The sequence below is a fragment of the Triturus cristatus genome, chromosome 5_1 (assembly GCF_964204655.1).
Source record: "Triturus cristatus chromosome 5_1, aTriCri1.1, whole genome shotgun sequence".
Classification (NCBI taxonomy): domain Eukaryota; kingdom Metazoa; phylum Chordata; class Amphibia; order Caudata; family Salamandridae; genus Triturus; species Triturus cristatus.
The window spans coordinates 545034813-545055757 of record NC_140587.1 but is presented as its reverse complement, the minus strand read 5'-3'; the positions used below and the strand labels follow the sequence as shown (position 1 = coordinate 545055757).

At 40.5% G+C, this 20945-nt stretch overlaps 1 protein-coding gene across 1 annotated transcript in view; it reads left to right on the top strand.

The window, feature by feature from the left end:
* Nucleotides 1-20945, top strand: part of LY96 (lymphocyte antigen 96) — a 613732-nt gene that overhangs the window by 121346 nt on the left and 471441 nt on the right. Inside the window, exon 2 of the mRNA XM_085604111.1 lies at nucleotides 13591-13680. Within this exon, the coding sequence (XP_085460237.1) occupies nucleotides 13591-13680 (90 nt within the window). The remainder of the gene's footprint in view (nucleotides 1-13590; nucleotides 13681-20945) is intronic.

Here is a 20945-nt window from a genome sequence, read left to right as displayed (position 1 = left end):
TGAAAGTGTGATGTACGCAGCAAGAGGTATGTGGGGGTGCTGGAGACAACAGTGTGGTCTATGGGCAAGAGCGATGTGTCCCCAAGAACTTTCCCAGTAGGTACCACTAGCCCTGCCACCAACCCTAACCAAGATAATGTTGCCCCCAAACTGAGGGTGCAGAAGCCGCAAACAGCCTCCACCCGAATGGGCCCTTTAGGAAATGTTCAGAAGCTTTCCTAGTTTACAATTACTGGTGGCACTTGAATGTTGTACTAAAAAACAATATAATAACGTTTTTTAAAAGATTGTATTATTGGCTAGGCACAAGGAGTGTCCTAGGGTGGACTGCTGAGGTCTACTACCCCCCTCTCCCGGACATCACCAGACCAATTCCCAGAGATGCTGGAGATGTCCCCTTCTGGCGACATCTTCTGTGTTGCTTTCAGCATGGGAATCTGCTGGACAGGGTGTTCCATGATGAAATAGTCCCTAATGTCTTAATTGTGCTATGTTTTGAATGTGTACTTCCACTTGACTCTCAATTGTTATCTTGAAATTGATCTGCATTCGGCCCTGGTTCTGGGAAGTGGGCGTTGCTACATCAGGGGCTGAAAGTTTTCCTGCATTGCTGACTAGAGATGCCATTTTTAGTTGGTGCATGGTCTAGTCGTCTGGAGGGCGGATGTATAAAAAGACACACGCTGCGCGGACGTACCGCTGGTGCACCAAAGGCACGCCTAAGGCAAGCCCATATGCGCCTGTCAGCATTCCAGGAGCAGCCAGCACCAACCATGCTGCCAGTTAGGTTACAAAAGGTGAGATGGTCATGCTTAAATACAGCAGAATGGAGCTCTTGCAGCTTGCCCCTGTTAGTAACTATGTAATAGAGTGCTGGGATCCTGGTGAGAATCACACCTCATGTTATGTGGATTACAACTTAAGGTTTCCTCGAGGCCCATTGACACAAGCGTAACTGGGAGCGTGTGCGCAGGCCAAGCAGGGCAAGCTTATGGTTAAGACAGCCTTAATTAATGCACGCTCTATTCAGAGACATGCACAGAACATCTTTGACCTGTTAGATGAGGAGGTTCTCGACCTGCTCTTCATTACCGAAACTTGACTGACCAAAACCTCTAGCCCAGTCATTGTGATGGCCATTCCCAAGGGCTTCAAGTTCATCAGGTTGGACTGGAAAGAGGGGAGGAGAGGCGATTTAGCAATTGTTCTAGACGAACAATGGGGCTGCCAGCAGAATGAGTTGGTGGAGTTGACGGGAACTGAAGCATTAGGCTTCGGTGGCACCTTCTCTCCCCAACATGTAGTAGCAGGAGTCTTGATATATAGACCACTGGGTCCAGCCAATGCCTTCTTGAAATATTCAAACAATGCAATCACTCACCTGGCCTTGAGATACTCCCACTTCATGGTCCTTGGTGATTTTAATCTACACTTAGACAAACATGAGGAGGGGGAGGCGTCCGAGTTTATTCAATCCATGAACCAGCTAAACCTCAAACAATTTGTGGTGAAACCTACTCATCGAGGGGGACACATCTTAGATCAAGTCTGCTCCAATGAGGCGAAACTAATGGATGACTCTCTTCCGGTGATCTGGTTGGATCAATTTTTGATTACGTTTGCCTGGCAGACACTTAATAAACCAGAACAGATCACGAGTGAAAACATACAAAGGGTGAAAGCCTTTAATAAGATAGACCCCCTTGAATTAAAAAAGAGCCTTGTTCTCCCCCAAGATGTCTGGTGAAATCGAGGGCAATGCATTAAGCTGTTACAATTGGATTAATAAAATTGCTGAAGAGCCCCCACCTTTCAGCATAGAGGAGGTTGAAGCACCCCTCCAAGGCTTGGTTCTCTGGTTCTTTGAAACTGGAAAGACAACACTGCAAGCATTTAGAATGCAAATGGAGGAAGAATTATAGTTTAGTGGACAAAGAGATCTTTATAAAGCTCAAAAGAACTATTATGCGGCTATCCTAAGAGCTAAATGCCTCCACTATGAGGAGTGCATTGATTGCACTGGTAATAACTCTTTTATTATTAACTATTATTTTTTCGATAGTCAAGAGTTTTCTGACTCCAGATGCCTGTACTCTCTCCAAGGAGGCTTCCAAGGAGTGGTGTGAGGAACTGGCTGGCTTCTTTTCCGAAAAGGTCCTATCTATTCAGGCTAGTCTAGGCATGAAACCCCTATCTGTAGGAATTTGACAATTCTGGATTCAGCGGGTAGGGCGGTACTGATACTACTGGACTTGTTGGCAGCGTTTGATATGGTGCCCCACGCCCTGCTCTCAGACCGATTGCTTGAGATAGGAGTGGCCAGATCTGCATGGAACTGGCTAAAATCCTTCCTGGAGGACAGAAGGCAACAAATCTTGATCCCCCCCTTCTCAGCCGCTCCTCAAAAATTGGACCCTGGGGTTCCTCAAGGTTCGGCACTGAGCCCCACGCTGTTCAATATTTATCTTAACCCGTTAATTCAGTTAGCATATACATTTGGTGCAAAAGTTATCTCCTATGCGGACGATAAGCAGCTGCTCTTTTCCTGGAATAAGGGGAAATAAGCATATTGCTCTCATGTAAAATCCTGTCTCTCTGCAGTTTTCCACTGGCTGGCAAAGGCGCAAATGAAATGCAACAAGGACAAAATGGATTTTCTCCTCTTTGGGATTTCCCCCACAGTTTTGGCTCTCATTCTGGCCGGATGATACAACCCCACCGGCTCCCCATGGTGGGCTGGGAAAAATTTGGGCATATGGTTTGAGGTTGTCTTTTGAGCTTCAAATCAAAAGGCTGGTGGGAACCTGCATTGGGATTCTGAGAACACAAAATAAATTTCTGCCTCTCTTACCTTCGCATGCTAGGAAAACGGTTATTCAAGCACTCATTATGTCCCACATTGACCTACGTCAATGCCCTGTTTGCAGGCCTGCCAGGATATCTATGTGACAAACTCCAGGTGATCCAGAATGCGGCTACTCGGCTCCTGCTTAACCTCCCTAGGAGGGTGCGTGCTAGGCCTAATTTTTGGGCTCTCCACTGGCTTCCTATTAGGGAAAGATTGAAGTTCAAGATCTTGGTGTTGGTCCATGTCGCTTTGTACGACAAAGGACCCACCTATTTGAGATCCAGATTTAGCTTCTACAACTCGTTGCGGTAACTGCGTTCCTTGAATAAGCTGCTGGTCTGCTCGCCAAGGATTCATAGACAGAGAGCTGGTGGCAGATCGCTTGCCCTGCTGGGTGTGGTAGCATGAAATCAGCTTCCGCTGGAGTTACGCTCCGTAAGCGATCCTGGTTTATTTAAAAAGAAGCGGAAAACATGTTTTTTAAAATAAACTTTGCATGTTCTCTACCTAACCGTACTGCAAGTACTGCGCCGGGACACTCCTTGGAGTAGCTGTGTAACTATAAATGCTGAAAAATAAAATATGGGAGGACATCAATAACTACTTTATCATGAATAAAGAAAGGCCCAGGTGAATCGACTGACACAATGAGAGAGGCCTATAAGGCTATGGTTTGTGGAGAATGCATTGCCAAGGGGAACAGAATATTGAAATCAATGAAGGGCCATTTGGCTCATTTGGAAGGGGAAATTAAAGCATTGGAGGACCAATAAGATAAAAGAGCTGGGGCTGCTGTAGTAGAAGCTATGCAAATGAAGATCCTGGACTCTAAAGAGTTGGCTGAATGGGAGGTGCACACAAGCAATCAATAATATGAAGCTCCTGTGTATAGAAAGGGAGAATGCCCTGGAAATAAGCTAGCATCCCTATTTAAACTGAAATGGCAGCTACCAATGTGCTCAGAATAATCATGGCGGAGGGCCAGGTTTTACATGTCTCTTCAGACACATTAGAGACTTTTACAGGGTTCTATAGGCACATATACAGTTCGCAGTCAATGGAGACAAAAAGAGACATCCATACAATATTAGATAGCACTAAACTGGCATTGAGCCTGAACATCACACTTCACTTTGCCAACCAAGTACGGCTGAAGAACTCACTTAAAGAATAGTAGTGCTCCTGGAAGTGACAGTCACCCTACAGAATCCCATAAAATATTGGAACTCATTCCAATGCTGCTGGATATGTATGGGGAGGCATCCCAAAAAGGTCGAACCCTTAAAATAATGAAAGAGGTGATTGCCATTTCACTCTGAAGCCTAATAAGCCATCCAATAGATGTAATTCATATTGGGCTTGGTCCATAATAAATGTTGAAATTTCCCACGAAAATATTGGCAAATAGGCTGTTGCTGGTAATATCTACCCTGGTGTGGCCGGAACAGTCTAGCTTCATCCCTGGTGCTCCACGGCAGACAGTATCCGCACACTATTTGCCACAATTCATCAAAATGCTTATGAGAGTGGAGGTGGTGGGGGTGTTTGACTCCATTGTGTGGCCTTTAATATTTCTAGTGCTAGAAAGGGTGGTGGTAGGTAGGGCTCATTTTACAATGGATCAATCTACTCTATAATGCTCACATGGACATTATAAACTTAACATCAACCTACATTCACAAAGAGAACACAGTTGTTGGTTTTCTAAGTTTGGAAAATAATATCAAAATGTTAAGTGGAAACATTTAACAGATTTGAAGGACAGGGCTGAGCAAATCAAATTTAAATTTGACTAATGATTGTGTATGAGGAACCCCTGCCAAGGACTATCACAAAGCATGTATGCAAAGAAAATTGTACAGTTTAGCCATAGCACTGTGGTGTTGGAGGAAGCAGTTGTTTGTTGTGCAGGAGAAGAATAGGGAATCCGTGGATACCCAGGAGCAAAGTCTGCATCAGCGCAGAATGGGGAACCTGATAGCTAGAGGTTAGACATTTGACAGAAATAGTGCAGCATAAGAGGATTTATAACAGCATTATTGCTATTATGCTGTTCAGAATTATTTTTTCTCTGGAACTAATCAGACTACTACCCACACATTTAGAGCCAAACAGGTGTTGGTGAGACCAATCAATGCACAGAATGGTGAAATGGAAATAATAAAGTTGAACTTTTTGCACTTTTTGCATATTTTTCGTAAACTTCCTTTGGAAGAGGGGATGCTTTTTTCTGCCAATGGTAAATACAACTGGCAACAAAGTATGACACATTAAATTAATACTCATTATGATAACCACCAGAATTTAACGTTGGTGTGTGCCTATATGTATTTTTAGTGTTATATGCCTATGCTTGTGCTATAATAAAGTCAGACCATTGGGTGTTTTCAGTGTTTATTTTTAAGGGTTCAAAAATACCATTTGAAAGGGAGGATATGTGAGTTAAAGAGTTAGTGGATAGTATTTTAGAAAAGAAAAATGTAATGAAATTGATTTTTGAAGTCAAACTATGACAAGGAATGCATCCCCAGAAAAATACACTGAGAACAATTGAGGAGTGACTGAGAAATACTACGGGCCCAATTACAATCTCGTAAGGAAAGCATCACGACCGAAACGGATCCGGAATGCTTTCCGTATGAATTGGCGCACTGGAGTCCGAACGAGTGAGTACGATGCATCTGCATGCTTACAGACTCGGTGCGCACGAACTCCAATTGAACTCTATGGGAGCCTGTATACTGAACGCGTAGACAGGCTCCAATAGCAAAAAGGGGTGGGTGGTTAAAAGCATACACCCTGTGGTGGGCACCCCATGGTGTCCGCCACACTGTGCATGCTTGGATCGGGGGGACCCATGGACACCCCCATGACCGATTTGTATGGCCCCGGGTGAAGGGGGGCCTGCTACGGCCCCCGAAGCTTGATTGCGACAGCCGTTTTGTCTTGCTGTAACCGAGTTGATGCGGCTGTCCGAATTGTACTCACACGTGAGGAATCTGGCTCCTTTGCGTTGCACGATTCGGCTACGAACGAGTCATAAAGACAGGATCAGGTTTGGAAACAATTTGGTCGACACGTACGCGATAGTCGCATTTTACTTGGTTGTTCTGAACGGGGGACGATTTGGATGGAAACAGCGGCTTTGAATCGGATTTGCTCATTACAGATCACGTTAGGAGACCATCCTAACAAGATTGTAATCGCCCGCTAAATGGGAGTACATAAAACCTACTACCTTCCTCATTGAGAATGCAGGCATGGACATAAAAGAAAATGTATTTAATTTGAAGTCACCATTTTCACCATAGAGAGGAAATTCCTTGGGAAGTACAATTGCAGCAACTATGTCAAACCTTTATGCTCAAGGATTTAAAGCAAAACACATCTTAATTTCCCCATGCAGCCTGTATAAAACTATGGCAGCAATATATTGATGGATTTAAGATTGTAAAATTGATTTAGAACCTGGCACGCCAATAACTTGTAGTTGAGTATAAGCACTCACAGTATTTGAAACAGAACAACTTGAAGAGTATTTACACCATCACAGTCTCCTCTCCATGAGTGTTTGTTCAAAAGAAAGGAGGCAAGCTAGGAGCTTTTATTGACTACAGAACACTTAAGAGAATTACAGTTAAGAACTGATCACTAACCCCTGATACCAGTTTTTCGTAGAACAGCTTCGAAACCTTGAGAACATTCACTAAAGTAGACTTTAGAGGAGTGTACCATCTAGTCAGGATCTGAGAGGGTGATGAGTAGAAAACTGTGTTTTGCTTAGAATTTGAGTTTTTTAATTATCAAGCCATGCCGTTTGGACTCTGAAACACTTCTGCAGTGTTTCAATATTTCATACAAGAGTTTTAGATGCATTTGGGATTATTCAGACTTCTTGAAAACACACAAACACCACTTTTATGGCAGTTTTACAACAGTTGAAAAATCATCATATTTTCACTAAGATAGACAAGTGCATTTTTCATACTACTACTGCAGAGTTCCTGAGTTATATAATTACATCTAAGGGCATTAAGACAGATAAAAACAATGTGTTAGCAGGTGTTTAGTGGCTCCCACCAACTATAGTCAAGAGTACACAGAGTTTTTTATGCTTTGTCTACTTTTATAAATGTTCATTCACCAGTTTTCTGAAATAGTAAGACCAATCACGAGGTCACTACATAAGGGAGAATTTTTTTGTATGGACTAAAAAGATGGACCAATCATTTTGCTTTTTGAAAGAACAGTTTTCGAGTGCTCCTATGTTGCAACATCCAATGCAGAACATCCTTTTATAGTTGAAACAGATGCCTCTTGTCATGCTATGGGAGATGTTCTATCTCAGAGACAGGCACACAGTGGGCAGGTTCATTCAGTAGCTTATCTTACTCAAACATTTTGTCCAGTAGAATTAAACTATACCTTCATTGCTACAGAGCTTTTGGTTGTTAAAAGATGCTTTGAGAAGTGAATGCATTATTTGTAGGGAGCCAACCACTACACAGAGGCATATAGAGATCAGAGAAATATGAACGTTTTGAAATATGCCAGTGCACTGTCCCCCTCATAACTCAGATAGACCTTGTTCTTTTATGATTATGATTGTGTAATTAATTACAGACCAAGCCCTAATGACACCTTATCAGAATCAACAAGAAAACCAGAATAAACTATAACTGATCTAGCATTCATTTTGCCATCAAAAATTTGGAACAGTCATTCTGCAGGGTTAATTACTCATTTTTGACAAAGGCACATAAAGAACCAGTCTACAGTTAAAGAAGCAATAAGGAAGCATGGATTTAGGAATAGGTAGAAAAGCATGAGAAGGATGGATCATTCTCTGAAGCCATGAACATGCCAGCAGCTTAAATGAACAGAAGGCTATGAGTTGGGTTCATAATTCTAAAGGTTCTGGGTTTACTGGAATAGCCAATACATTAGCAGCATTGAGGATATATGTTTGGGGGTGAACCCTTTTTACTGATGTGAAACACTATGTTCAGATGTGTTCCATATGTGCATAGATAATAGGTTCCCATGTAAAACCCAAGGGCCCTCCGAGACCATCAGCTGATGCACCCAAACCTTGGCGTATGTTGTCAAAGGATTCCATGGAAGCATTGCCTAAAATTTTAAACAGTACTCTTATTTTGTTTGTTGCAGACCATTTGACTAAAATGGGTCCTTTTACCTAATTACCAGGATTTCACAATGTCAGAGAGGTTGCACAAATCTGTATACAAAATAATATGGTTACATGGCATTCCACACATTTTAAATACTGACAGGAAGTCCCCATTCACATCAAAATTATGGCCTGTATTGTGTAATGAATTAGATATGGAAGGCCATCTGTCTCTTAGTTATCACACCCAGACAGGGGGACTGAAGATTAAATTAAAGTGTTCAATAGTATTTAAGATGTCAATCATTACTACAAGAAGAGCAATGGAGTAAGACATTGTGGTTAGCAGAATAAAGATGTCACCTTTCTTTTTTATATTATTGACATTTTTCCAGAATATTACCATTTGATTCATCTTTATTATTGTACCTTCAGAACCAGACCATTTAATTAGATTGAGGAAAGGGCAAAAAATCCGCACTAGAAACCTTAGAAAGTGCTAAAGCTAGATACAAATGTTGTGCTAATCATAATTGAACCACTGCATTCAAATGTATTGTTTGCTAAAAGGTATAGTTACTTACAAACAATTTACATTCCCAAATATATTCCATGTTGTAACCAAAACGTTTGGTCCTTTTCATATTAAACAGATTGGGAATCCAAGCTACAGTACAGTTAAAATTGTCTATGAAAATTCATCCTATATTTCATGTATCTTTATCATAACCCAATTCTGCACAAACACATCATGCTCCAAATCCTGTAGCATTCAGGTGATTTCTGAAAAAGAGTATGAGTTAGATAAAACTTTAGATTTACTTGATTTATGAACTGATAGGAAACAAGTGCAAACTTTACTAGATTGGAGGAGGTTCAGTGCTTACGGGCCATTTTGGTAACTGATCTCTTGTCTTCATGCTCTATGTTTGTTATGTGAAATTTATACCAAGAATCAAGACAAAATTGGAGCTCTACCACCAAGACGCCAGTATTAGAGGGCGTGGGGAGGACAATGTTTTGATCTGTGGTCTTGCCTTACCTTCAATTATTTGGCATGTGCAATACTCTGAACTCAATAGTGCTGAGTTCATTCTGGGGAAGGAAACACTGGCAGTGCTTCCTGAACATTTGCTTCACCTGGAGAAAGGTTTTTGTCTGTAGTGGATGCACAATTTTGTCAGCACACAAATGCAATCTCCATTTTCGATTAATCAATCAAACTTGCATGTTGTTTAGAAATAGCAGTGGCCATTTTGCAAGTTATTGATTATAAGTTTCCTTTTGGTTCAAGCGTCATTACTTTGGACCTAATTATGAGTATAGTCGTCATGAGCATATTGGGCCTGATTCACAAAGGTAACTTACACTTTTGAGTAATTTACTCTTTTGAGTAAGTTTACTACTTTTGGCTATTCAAAATACTTGAGTTTAACTTTCTACTAAAAACAATATTAAGGTCTAGATTATGATGGTCAGGCTGTCATTGGTGGTCCCACTGCCATCCAGCCCATTGGATTCGCCCACTGCATTAGGATGCAGGCGGTCAGATCTCAGCTGATGGGGAGAAAGACCGCCATGTCCGACAAGATCAAGGATCCTGTCAGTGCAGCAGTTGGACTCCTATTCCCTACAATGTGGCAGTGCCTGCTCAGGCACCGGCCTAGGGATTAGGATGTCACTGTCCGCCAGCCCTTTCATGACAGTTAACTCGCCATGAAAAGGCAGGCCCCCTAAACATCCCTGCACCATGTGGCACATACACATTTAAAGCATCCCTGCACTATGTGGCCATGCCTACCACATAGTGCAGGGATGCTTTAAATGTGTATGTTTTGTACTGGGCAGTGTGCTGCAGCCCACAGCACACACTGCAATGCAAAGTATACACATTGCGACCGCTGTGAATGTGGTCGCATCCTAATGCGGTCCTGCCTCCTCCACGGTGACGGTCAGACTTTTGGTGACGGTCAGACAAAAGTCCGACCGGCATCGTAATCCTACCCCAAGTCCAGCACCACACATGGCCATCCACTGGGATCGGAACACTCTTCCATAGAAAATAATGGAAGAAGTGAATTACGAAAAAACCTCTTATGAAATAATGTTGAATTAATGTAACAATAGTTGTTATGAAAAAACAATTACATTTAATTTAATTAACATCGCTTTTAATAGTTATTAATGCGTAATATGTTTTTTTCTTTAGGCAGGAATTTATTTTTCATTTTAGACTTTTATAAAATAATTTTAAATTAATTGAATACATATTCTTTAGTTAAATATTTATTCCAAAATTAAGTTAATACTGGTGTAGCATTTTTAGTTTGTTCTACAATTAAAATAAAAGAATTAAGTGAATTTATATTAGGAAATATAAAGTATTTTTAAACTTCATTTTCTAGTTTAAACTTTTTTATTCTTCCCTATAGCTACTTATGCAGAGATCTCTGCTGCCCTGAATGTGCAGTCTCCCTATGGTAAAGAATAGGGAAAATTAAAAACATATCTAACTTGAAAATAAACATTCCAGAAATGTTTATATAAAAAATGTATGCTAATTAATTAATATATTTATTTTAAATGTAGAGAAAAAAAATGCGACAGCAATATTAATTACGTTTTGAAATAAATCTTAAATTAATGGAAATAAATTGAACTAAAATTAGTATTCTGACGTTTAAATAAAAAAATAATTCCCACCAACAGAAAAAGTAATGTTTTATTATGCATTAAAAATTATCTGAAGTGATATATATATAGAATTAATTAACATTATTTTAGTTCTAATTTAATCAAATATTTTATAAAAAAATATTGTTACATTGATTTTTAAATTTGTAACATTCAATTATATTTATGTATATATTTAACTATTTTATTATTTAACTATTTTAAATAATTTAGTTTAATTTACAATTATTTCCTCTTGAGATTTAGTTTAAGTCTCTAGTACCATTATTTTTTATGGGAGACTGTTGCATTACCCATGGTTGGGTATGGGTGGTGCTTGATGTGCTACTAATTAATTTTAGTAGTAACATACCAAATTGTTTTGATTAGCTTAACGTTAGAAGGGCCAACCACTGGTACTACAACACCATCTCATAGAAAACAATGGAGGCAAGGACTTTAATTAAAACCCTTTGGAAATATTGCTATCTTTAAATTGCAGTATTTTAAATAGTTAAAAATATAAATAATTTTAATAAAATGTGAGACAATAATGAGAGCACATATTCATGATTTATGTTTTACATATTTCAACAACCATTTTGTAATGTAAAAACTTATGAAACCTTTTTTTATTTTTATTTACTTTTTGGTATACTTTGTCAGAGGGAGACTCCACAGTCGGGGTGAGGATCTCTGTATGGTAATCAATAGGGAACATTTTTAAAGTTTCTCTTGAAAAAAATATAAAAAATATAAAAAATATTTCTATGCTACATATTAATGTTAATTCATTTGATAAATGCAACAGCAATATTACATTTATTTTGAATTAATTCTTTAATGAGTTTTGTATATTAAATTACATACACATATTTTTTTGAGGTTTAAATTAAATAATACATTACCCCATAAAATATTTATATAAGTAATTTAATTATATTTTTAAAACGTTATTCAATTTTAAGTTGTTAACATATTTGAAAATTAAACAATACATATGTATGTGTATATTTCGTAACATTATATTACATGTATGTATATTTTTAACTATTTAAAATTGAATTGAAATTACCTAACTAAATGAATTCTTGAGTTTTAGTTAAAGTCCATATGTGGTGCTTGCCTTACTACTACTTAGGCAGTAGTAACTTGCACTCATAAATTTGGCGCCACACTATTTTTCAGGTGGTGGAGACATGTGCATTACACTTTTTGAGTAACTTTACACTTGTATTTTATGAATAGCCAAAAAGTAGTAAAGTGACTCAAAAGTGTAAATTTCTCAAAAGTGTAAGTTAACTTAGTGAATCAGTACTATTATGTTGATTACTTGTTATAAGAGTGATCTATATAATTCTGATGAATGTATGCTGCATTGTGGTCTTAAGAAAACATTCCTCTGAATGTATAACGGAACTTGAGATTGTACTCCCAAAATTAGGAGCTAGTTACCTTATTAGAAAAGAGAGTGAGATTATGTCAGAGGCTTGAATAGCATTGACTACAAATGTCTTGTTTATGTTCAAGTTCTAGGAATGTCAGCCTTCCCCTTAGAACACTGATCTCAGACATAGAGATATTCTGATGCTATACTATTTTTATAGCAAATGACAGATGTGTCAATAAAGTGATAAGGTAAATAAATCAATCTTGATTTTAGATACCTACTGTGACCAGTCAACCTCAGTGCCCAGCAGAGTGAAGAGTCAGACTGCTAATATTCAGTATTTTCTCTTTTTTCCCCTTCCCCGTGTTTCCTGCTAACCAACATATTTCTATGGCTAAGTAGGATATGGAGAAGTGTGGAGAAGCTTACTGCTCTTGTATCTTGAATTTGTGTTAGTGCATTCTGACATAGACACCAGCTTACTTAGATGATGGCTCTTTCCTAGTTCACCTTGACATTTGGCAATACAGTTCAAGTAGGTAAAGGGCTTTAAGTAATGGATATATGTCTTCTTTATCTTTATTTGTGCCAACATCACTCAGAAATTTAGAGCAGTGTTTTTTTAATGATCACATATACATGCTATGACTGGTTTAGTATTGTTTCAATTGTTGTTATATATTCCACATACTTTAGATTGTACTACTCCCACCAGGTACCAAGCATAGTCAGTAGGAAGTGTGGTTTGAGGCTTGTGATCTTGATGAGTGCCAGAGACTCTTATTTGCTTTGTGACAAGGCAGAAAAATGTTGATCTGTGACTCGAAGTGTTGCCATTCGATCGTCTTATGTTTTAATCTTACCTATGTTGAGAAAGGAATGAAATATATTTGACCTTCCATGTGTTCATTTCAATTTCAAAATTGGCCACTTTTCCTCTGTATCATCTTTCATACAAAAGATAGTGTACTATTAATATCACCCTCTGAGGCAGGAATAGGGGCACAGCGTCACAACACCTAACTACTGGTGTCACTAGAACAAAGGTGTGATTCTCCAAAAAAGAGGCCTGAAGATTCAAGGAGCCCACCCTTGTTAGCATAGATCCTAACAAGGGTGATAAGGAAGCCTACAGATAGAACATGGTAGTTGAGGGGCTGGCATTCATTTAACCTACATCCACTGGAAAGCCCCCTACTACTATGAGTGTTGACCCCCTGCTCACTTTTGTTCAGGTAATAGTACTTTTAAGTGAAAAGTATGTTAGTAGCACGGATGTACTATAGGCTCCATAAATATTATTTCTTTCACTCCTGTATGGTACTGATTTTTGAATTCATTGCTTCTTAAGGTGTGAAGATATCTACATGTTCTATATACACTTTTGTAGTGATAATGAAGTTTAACAGAAATCATCTTTCAAGGCACACAGACATGGCTTATGGATTTTTTTAAATTGTTAGTACAGTTATTATAAACAAATGTAAAATTGTTTTACATGATGCTTTTGGAAGTTAATCACTGTAAAACTTCATATTTATTATTTAGGTAAAGCAAGTCATGCACCAAAGATAGTAATGCATAGCTGTGGTATCAATCCGAATGTCGTCTGGAATATCCATTTCTTTTGGATTCCAAGTAAGTCATTTCTTTAAGTTTATTTGTAGAGGTTAAGAGCTCACACAAATGATAGGTCAAAGGATTCTGCATGGCCTGTCTCATCTCAGTCTCCTGGTACAAAGTTCCTCTCTAGCTCTTTCACACTGAGGGGCTTTACTTACAAGCCCACTGCACCCCCAGTGCATCACTTTTATTGGCGCACCGGTAGTGCAATGGGCTTCCCCACAGTTACAAGTCCATATAAAGTCACCCCTTGCAAAAAGACGCAAGGGTATCTGCTCTGGCACACGGCTACTGTTTGTGAGGTGGCGCTGGGGAGAAGGACAGGAATGCACCTTGTAGATACAGCGCATTCCTGCCCTCTTATTTTGATGCACGGCAGCTCAACAGGAAGGCTTGCTGTGCATCAGAATATTGTAAATGAGGCACCCTGTTCCTAACTTACATAAAGTTAAGCAAAAGTGGCCTGATGGTCTTTCACTTATTTTCATTCTCTGAAACCATGCTCTTTGAACAATAATAATAAATGAAGTTTTCAGAAAACCTTGATCATAACTCAGCAATAATTATATTAGAACACAGAATGCAGCTCAGATTAAGGGTCTGATTACGACTTTGGCGATAAGTAAACTGCCATCGAAACATCATCGGATTCACTGCAACACCGTTGGCAGTCTGACTGCCGTATTACGATGCAGACTGCCGCCACCGCCGAGAATCCTGCAACCGGATCTTGGAGGCAGTCCCAACAGGCTTCCTGCCATTACGATTAGCCTTTCCGTCAATCTTTTTCTGGCTGCGACACTGCCGTGCGCAAGTTGACAGAAAGGTAGAAAAAGAGGGGTAAACTCTTCTTTTTTTGGCGTCTCACTTTTGAATCTGTGTCGGACACCATTTTCCAGGTCCCTCCTGTCCTGCTGTTATTAGATCACGATGCTCTGCCACCCTATTGTTGCTAGAATCAGAGGTAGGCTTTGTCATCCCTTCTCTTATGTAGTGCTCAGTAACAGTTAATTATCTTGAACATGCACCAAAACATTCAGTACACATTACTTACATATACATTATGACACATACACAATGTATATATGTGTTTCAGATTTACACACGTACTTACCTATCATTCCAGCAGCGAAACGTCACTCAGTCGGGACACCACTGCCGAGAGACCAGCAGCACATCCGGAACGTTGCAATCGGTTCGGAGGAAGACTGCCGGCTCAGCGGTCTTCTTGGGACCGCCGCCGCAGTGGTACGGCGGTAAGACCGCCAAACTCATACTCAGGTCCTAAATAATGTTAATGTATTCAAGTAGATTCAATTATCAGATTGGAAGGAAAAGTGATATTAAGAAAATGTGCATACTACATTTGCCATTCATTCCTAAATGATTAACAGATGTGACCTAAAAAGGGAAATGCCAAGAAGAGAAACAGCATGATAATTATAACATCCCAGAATGATAATAAAGCTATATGTGACATCCCTATTTGTATATAGCTGCAATGATAAAATGAAAGAAGCGGCAATATATATTTCATTTATTACCTACTGCTTCACAAAAATTGCTTTAGAAAAGGAAAAAGAAAGATACAAACGGACCTTTTATATGTTTGTTTCATACATTTTCTTTGGTATTGGAACACGTAAGCGACCATATTATCGGTTTAGACTCATTACTTTTGCCCAGATGTTGATGGCAGTGGCATTAGTATCTCAAGAAATGAAGAAGCTGAGACTGTAGGTGAAAAAGGGATCTGAGGCCATCGGCCTGACTACCAGATTACAATACTGGTGGTTAGAGCACAGAGGTCAGAGAGAAGACCAGCACATCTGACAGGAACCAAGATCCCGTATGGGTGGCAGTCGGACTCCTATCAGTACAATGGAGGTAGTACCCGCACAGGCATTGCCGTAAGGATTAGGATGACCTTTTCCGACTGCCTTTTCATGGTGGTCTCATTGCCATGAAAAGGCAGACGTAAACAGACTTTTGGGGGGCCCAAGCAGGTCCCCCGTCCCCTGTGGGCCACTGCTAAGTGGCCTGGGGGCACATGGACTGCCCCCCACAAATCCATGCACTGTGTGCGAGGTACCACATGGTGCCTGGCACACAGAGAATGGATGTGCATAAAGTGGCTTTTTCTACTGTGGCTTGTGCTGCAGCCCTTTCCCTGGGCCATAGCACAAGCAGCAGTAGAAAAAAGCATTTTACGCATGCAATCCTATCCTAATAGGGCAGGCGGGACTGCCGACTTATTGTCGGACGGTCCCCTGCCCGATAGGATGGCGGTTGGAGGTCCGACCCCCATTGTAATCAGGCCCTTAATGTTTGCTAACTGCATTACAGTGCAGTATGCTTGCCGCAACCCTCCTGGTCCAATGGCTTCTCTCATGTTAAGTGATACTATTGATGGTTGATTCCAAATAAATCGTTTCAAAACAGAGCATGCAACGTAAAGCAGGTCGCACTCAAGAAGCTTGAAACCTTTGAAATGACAAAAGTCCAATATGCACTTATCTTATTCAATAATTATTTTTCAAAATAGAACACTATAGTTTTATGATGTTGTTCAGTCATGTAGAAATCACTTCCTAAATAGCAGGTTCAATGCTCTGTATTCACATGATTCTTCATAAAAAATAGACAAAAGATTTCAGTGGTTGTGGATTGAAGCTTGTATTATGACCAAGGGAAAACAGCCGACAGGTGTTTCGTCACGCAGTGACTTCTTCAAGGCTGTAATCATATGTATACAAATACAGAGATTTAAAACACAAATTTTCAGGTAAAACCTTCTTTTTAATCAAGAGATATTATTAAATTGTGGTGTTTACTCACTAGGAAAGAAGACGGTGCAACGTAGTATCATCTTGAATAGAGTATCTTGCACCCGTGGTATGTGCAAAGAAGAGAGAAGAAAGTGAACCTAACCATGCTGTTGTAAGGGTTGTCATCCAGTCCTTAATGTGAAAGGCTAAGATAAAGATTCAGATAAAAGATGTTTGAGGTGAACAGTGAATGTCCTTCACCTATAAAGATCAAAGTCGCCCCAATGGAAACAAAAAGTGAAATGTTAAAAAATGGACCTAAATATACATTCACGTTGTCATGAAAGGTCGGGTGGAGATGTGCATCAAGTAGTATCCTTGAGTAGTATCCTTGATACTGTTAAAAGATAATGGTAGAAGAGGGTGGTATTGTAATCTTCCTCACACAGATAGCACGTTTTAAGAAAAATCCTTGTGTTAGGGAAGTGACATTAAATCAACTAACATAAGCGAAATGGTAGTGGGTATATTATTTCCATATGCCGTCATGAGCACCTGGGTTGTCTCAAATCCTCTTTTTCTGGTTCTGGTTGAGTACCCTCCCGATCAGTTAATGGTCACAACAATGTGTCCTACAGAAATATAATACTATTTACACCTCATGTGAAGTCTAGGTCAGGACATTCGTATTTTAAGTCATAATGAGTAGGCATCCCATCTGACAAGCGGTGTGAAAAGTCTTCCGTTGTGAATCAGTTTCAAAAGGTCGACGCAAATGAGTCCATGATAAGCCTCCTATGTGAATATCAAAACTGTTATTGTCACGAACAATAAATATTCATTAAAAAACTATTTTGCTCAATGACCTTCACGGTCCATAGTATGAACTTAAATCATCCAAAGTGTGAGGGGAGCGTGATAACGTTTTTGTCAAAAATATACATTGGTAAGATGGTGCATGGTAAGTCTTAGAGGTTAGAGGTAAGATATCCAACATTCAAGGTTGTGGAAATTGTCCATCCATACAGACTCAGAAGAAATATCTCACCTCGCAAAGAAGCATTGTGAGTTCCGAGCCGTATGCCAATCCCTCCTTCACCGAATCCAGTCTATTTACATATAATATTCACAACAGTTATGTACAATACATTTTTTATATCAAAAAGCCTATTTTGCAGTTTATTGTATGGACGTTAGTAGTCCAAAGTGTGATGTGAGCGCACTAGCGTTCACGTCCAAAATCCATAAAAAAATCTATTAAACATTGGTGCATGGTAGGTCTTAGTATTTAAATGCATCCAACATTTGAGTAGTTTTGAAAGATCCCTCTATGAAAACACAGATGATATTATCCCACTTCGCAGCAAAACATTGTTAGTCCCAAGCCGTATGCGGGTCACTCCCTCATTGTATCGACTCTATATTCATAGGGCATTCCCAAAAGTAACATTTTCTATTTTGGTTCCCCCCTACCTGTACCTCGTATGTTTCTGTTGACTGTTGTTGGCTTCCCAGAAGTAGAGGACCGAGTATGTCTAACGATCCTCAAATATGTGTTAATCCGGAACGTGGATCAGGAAGATGAAAATAGGACTAGCGCTCTAACAAGAAAGTCGGCATGCAGCGGTCGCCATGCTGGTCTTGTCCATTTTTCATATGCCTCGAATTATATAAAAAGTCTATATCTTATTCAGTAACATCAGTAGTTGCCCCTGCAGAAAAGAGTCAATTCTGAAAAGGGTATGTGATATTCATATTGCCGGTCTCCGTTTTAAAGTGTCCATGGGGGGAAGCAAATGAGGCAATTAAGTATGTACGCCATCTCCAGAGGTCCTATAATTCTTTATCAGCTTATAGAAGTGTAGAAACCTGAAAGAAGTGTCAGTCATGTTCTGAAACCAAAAAGCCTCAAAATGAGATGTGTGGTATTACATATTGATCCCATATACACTCATAACGTGCCTCAAGTAGCCTCCAAAAGCCTATTGAGTACTGATTGATTAGTTAGTCAAAGAGACACAGGTAGGGAGGAGTTGCACCTCAAAAGTGACATAAAAGAGCAAGTGGGTACCATGGTTGTTAGTAATGGTAAACATCAAAGCTATGTCCTTTCTAACATGTGTGTTTCAAATCCAATTCCTACCCATGGTAAGTTACAGGTTTGTACATCAGACAATGCAATTACAGATCCTGTAGTACGTAAATCATGTCAGTTATCATATGAACCCTGGAACAAATATTAATGGCAGTGATTCTTACATATTACAATTACAGATAATGTGTCCATTTGATGTTATGTTACAAATGACTCAATCTCCTAAAAACACATGTGTTCCCTATCGGTATAATCAAAACTGGGGGGAGATGGAGGTAAAGGTTAGGTTCACCCTCCAAGGTACATATAGCTCAAAAGAAATCTGTAATTGTCAGATCAAAAACCTAACCAAATGGATGGGGATTCCGCTGAATGTGCGAAAAATTCCCCTATCTTAAGAAAAGAGGAATTCTTTTCTTGAGTGCCCCTAGGTAACATGCTTCATCATTGGGGCCATCCCAAACAGCTGCTGTTTGGGGCGTGCTGCAACTTGCGAAACTACGTAGGAGCACATTTGTAAAATGTGTAGTGCAGTGTTGTGGAGTGGGAAAGTGATGCTAAAAATACCTAGCTTGTGAGCTAATATTTTATTCTTGTTCCTAGTTGGTATGAATAGAAAGGGGTTAATAATAGGGAGAAATATAACTATTATGGGGCCGATTCCGATCCGGGTCGGAAAGCACTCTGACCGAGTCGGATCCGTAGTGTTTTCCGGCCGAGCCAGACCCCTACAGTCCAACCGAGCGAGTACGATGCAGCCGTATGCTGTCGGACTCGGTTCGGTCGGACTCCCATAGAAGTCAATGGGAGCCGGTCGTATGACGCGTACATGCGCTCCCATTGACTGAATGGCGACGCCTCGAACAAGTGCGCCCCCTACAGTGGGTACGTGTTGGTGCCATCTGCGCCGTACATGCCTGTGTTGGGGAGACCCATAGGTCTCCCCCTGTGTCCGAGTCGTAGGGCTGCGGGTGTCAGGGGGTCCAACGTGGACCCGCAAAGTCCGACTCCGGGAGCTTTTGCGAGCCGGACACTCTGGCTCGCACAGGCTGTCCGACGCGTGCATCGTACTCGCTCGGTTGTAAATCGCATCCATTGCACGCCACGGTTAGCTTCCGACCGAGACGTATGGAGCAGTTTGGACCCGGAAACGACTCGGTCGGTGAATCTCATGTAGCTCTCATCGTACTTGCTCGCTCGTACAGCTGTACGAGTCAGGCGGAAAACACGCGTACGGCTCGTAGTTTTTCCGGCCGGATCGCGTTCGGTGCCCTTCCGACCCGGATCGGAATCGGCCCCTATGTGTATAGAGTCCCTAGTATTTGGTCAACGTGTTTCGAGGTATCCCCTAAACCTTTTCTTCAGGACCACACGTGGACCCTCCCCCTTGTGTGCCACTCCTAGTGAAAACCTGTAATAAGGAAACAAGATGCACACCTAATATGTGAGCACCTATCTAAAATACATACGGTTAAACCCTTGACTCGTAGTATCTGTTAGGGAATAAAACAGAATTGGAAGTTAACACATTATGCCTGCCTACCTGTCATGTAGGCAGGCCCATACCAAATTGTGGTAATCCGATCAATGTGCTCCTCTATAGTTGGTGTAAGTGTCCTTAGAGATAATAGTTAATTAGTGCTTATATCCAATGTGGTGAAATACAACACATTCCATGTCTCCTTTGTGGGAAAGCGTGGTTAAATGCAAAGTTAAAAACACTTGTGAATAAACACCACATACAACATATATACAACGCGAAATGTTGGAAAAGGAGGTAACTAGGGAAGAGGTAGAGGGGGCTGTGCGAGCTAGTAAGGGGGGTAAAGCTGCTGGACCGGATGGCCTGCCAGCAGAAGTATATAAGATCTTGGTAGAAGAAATCTCTCCCTTTCTTACAATGCTATTTAATCAAATCATAGTAGGCGGGGCCATACCACCAGCAACTTGGAATGAAGCTTCCATCACTCTTATATTAAAACCTGGCAAACCCCCTGCCGATTGTGGCTCCTACCGCCCTATATCCATATTAAATGCAGACTACAAAATCTTTGCATCTCTGTTGGCAAAAAGGTTGGGTCAAGTCATCCCCGTAATAGTACATCCTAACCAAAAGGGCTTTATTAGAGGCCGTCAGCTCTTCGAGTTAACATATGACCTAATAGGGGCCATCGATATGGCTACCTCGGATGTAGCTCCGTTGGCCATTCTTACGCTCGACGCCACCAAGGCTTTCAACAGGGTCAACGGGTTGTACCTGTCGGGGGCCTTGGCCAAGTTTGGCGTGGGAGGAAATTTTCGAAGGGCTGTACAGTTGCTATATAATAGCCCATCAGCTCGGGTACTTGTTAACGGCGGACTTTCTGAATCATTTCCTATTTCTAGAGGGACCCGCCAGGGCTGTCCCTTTCCCCTCT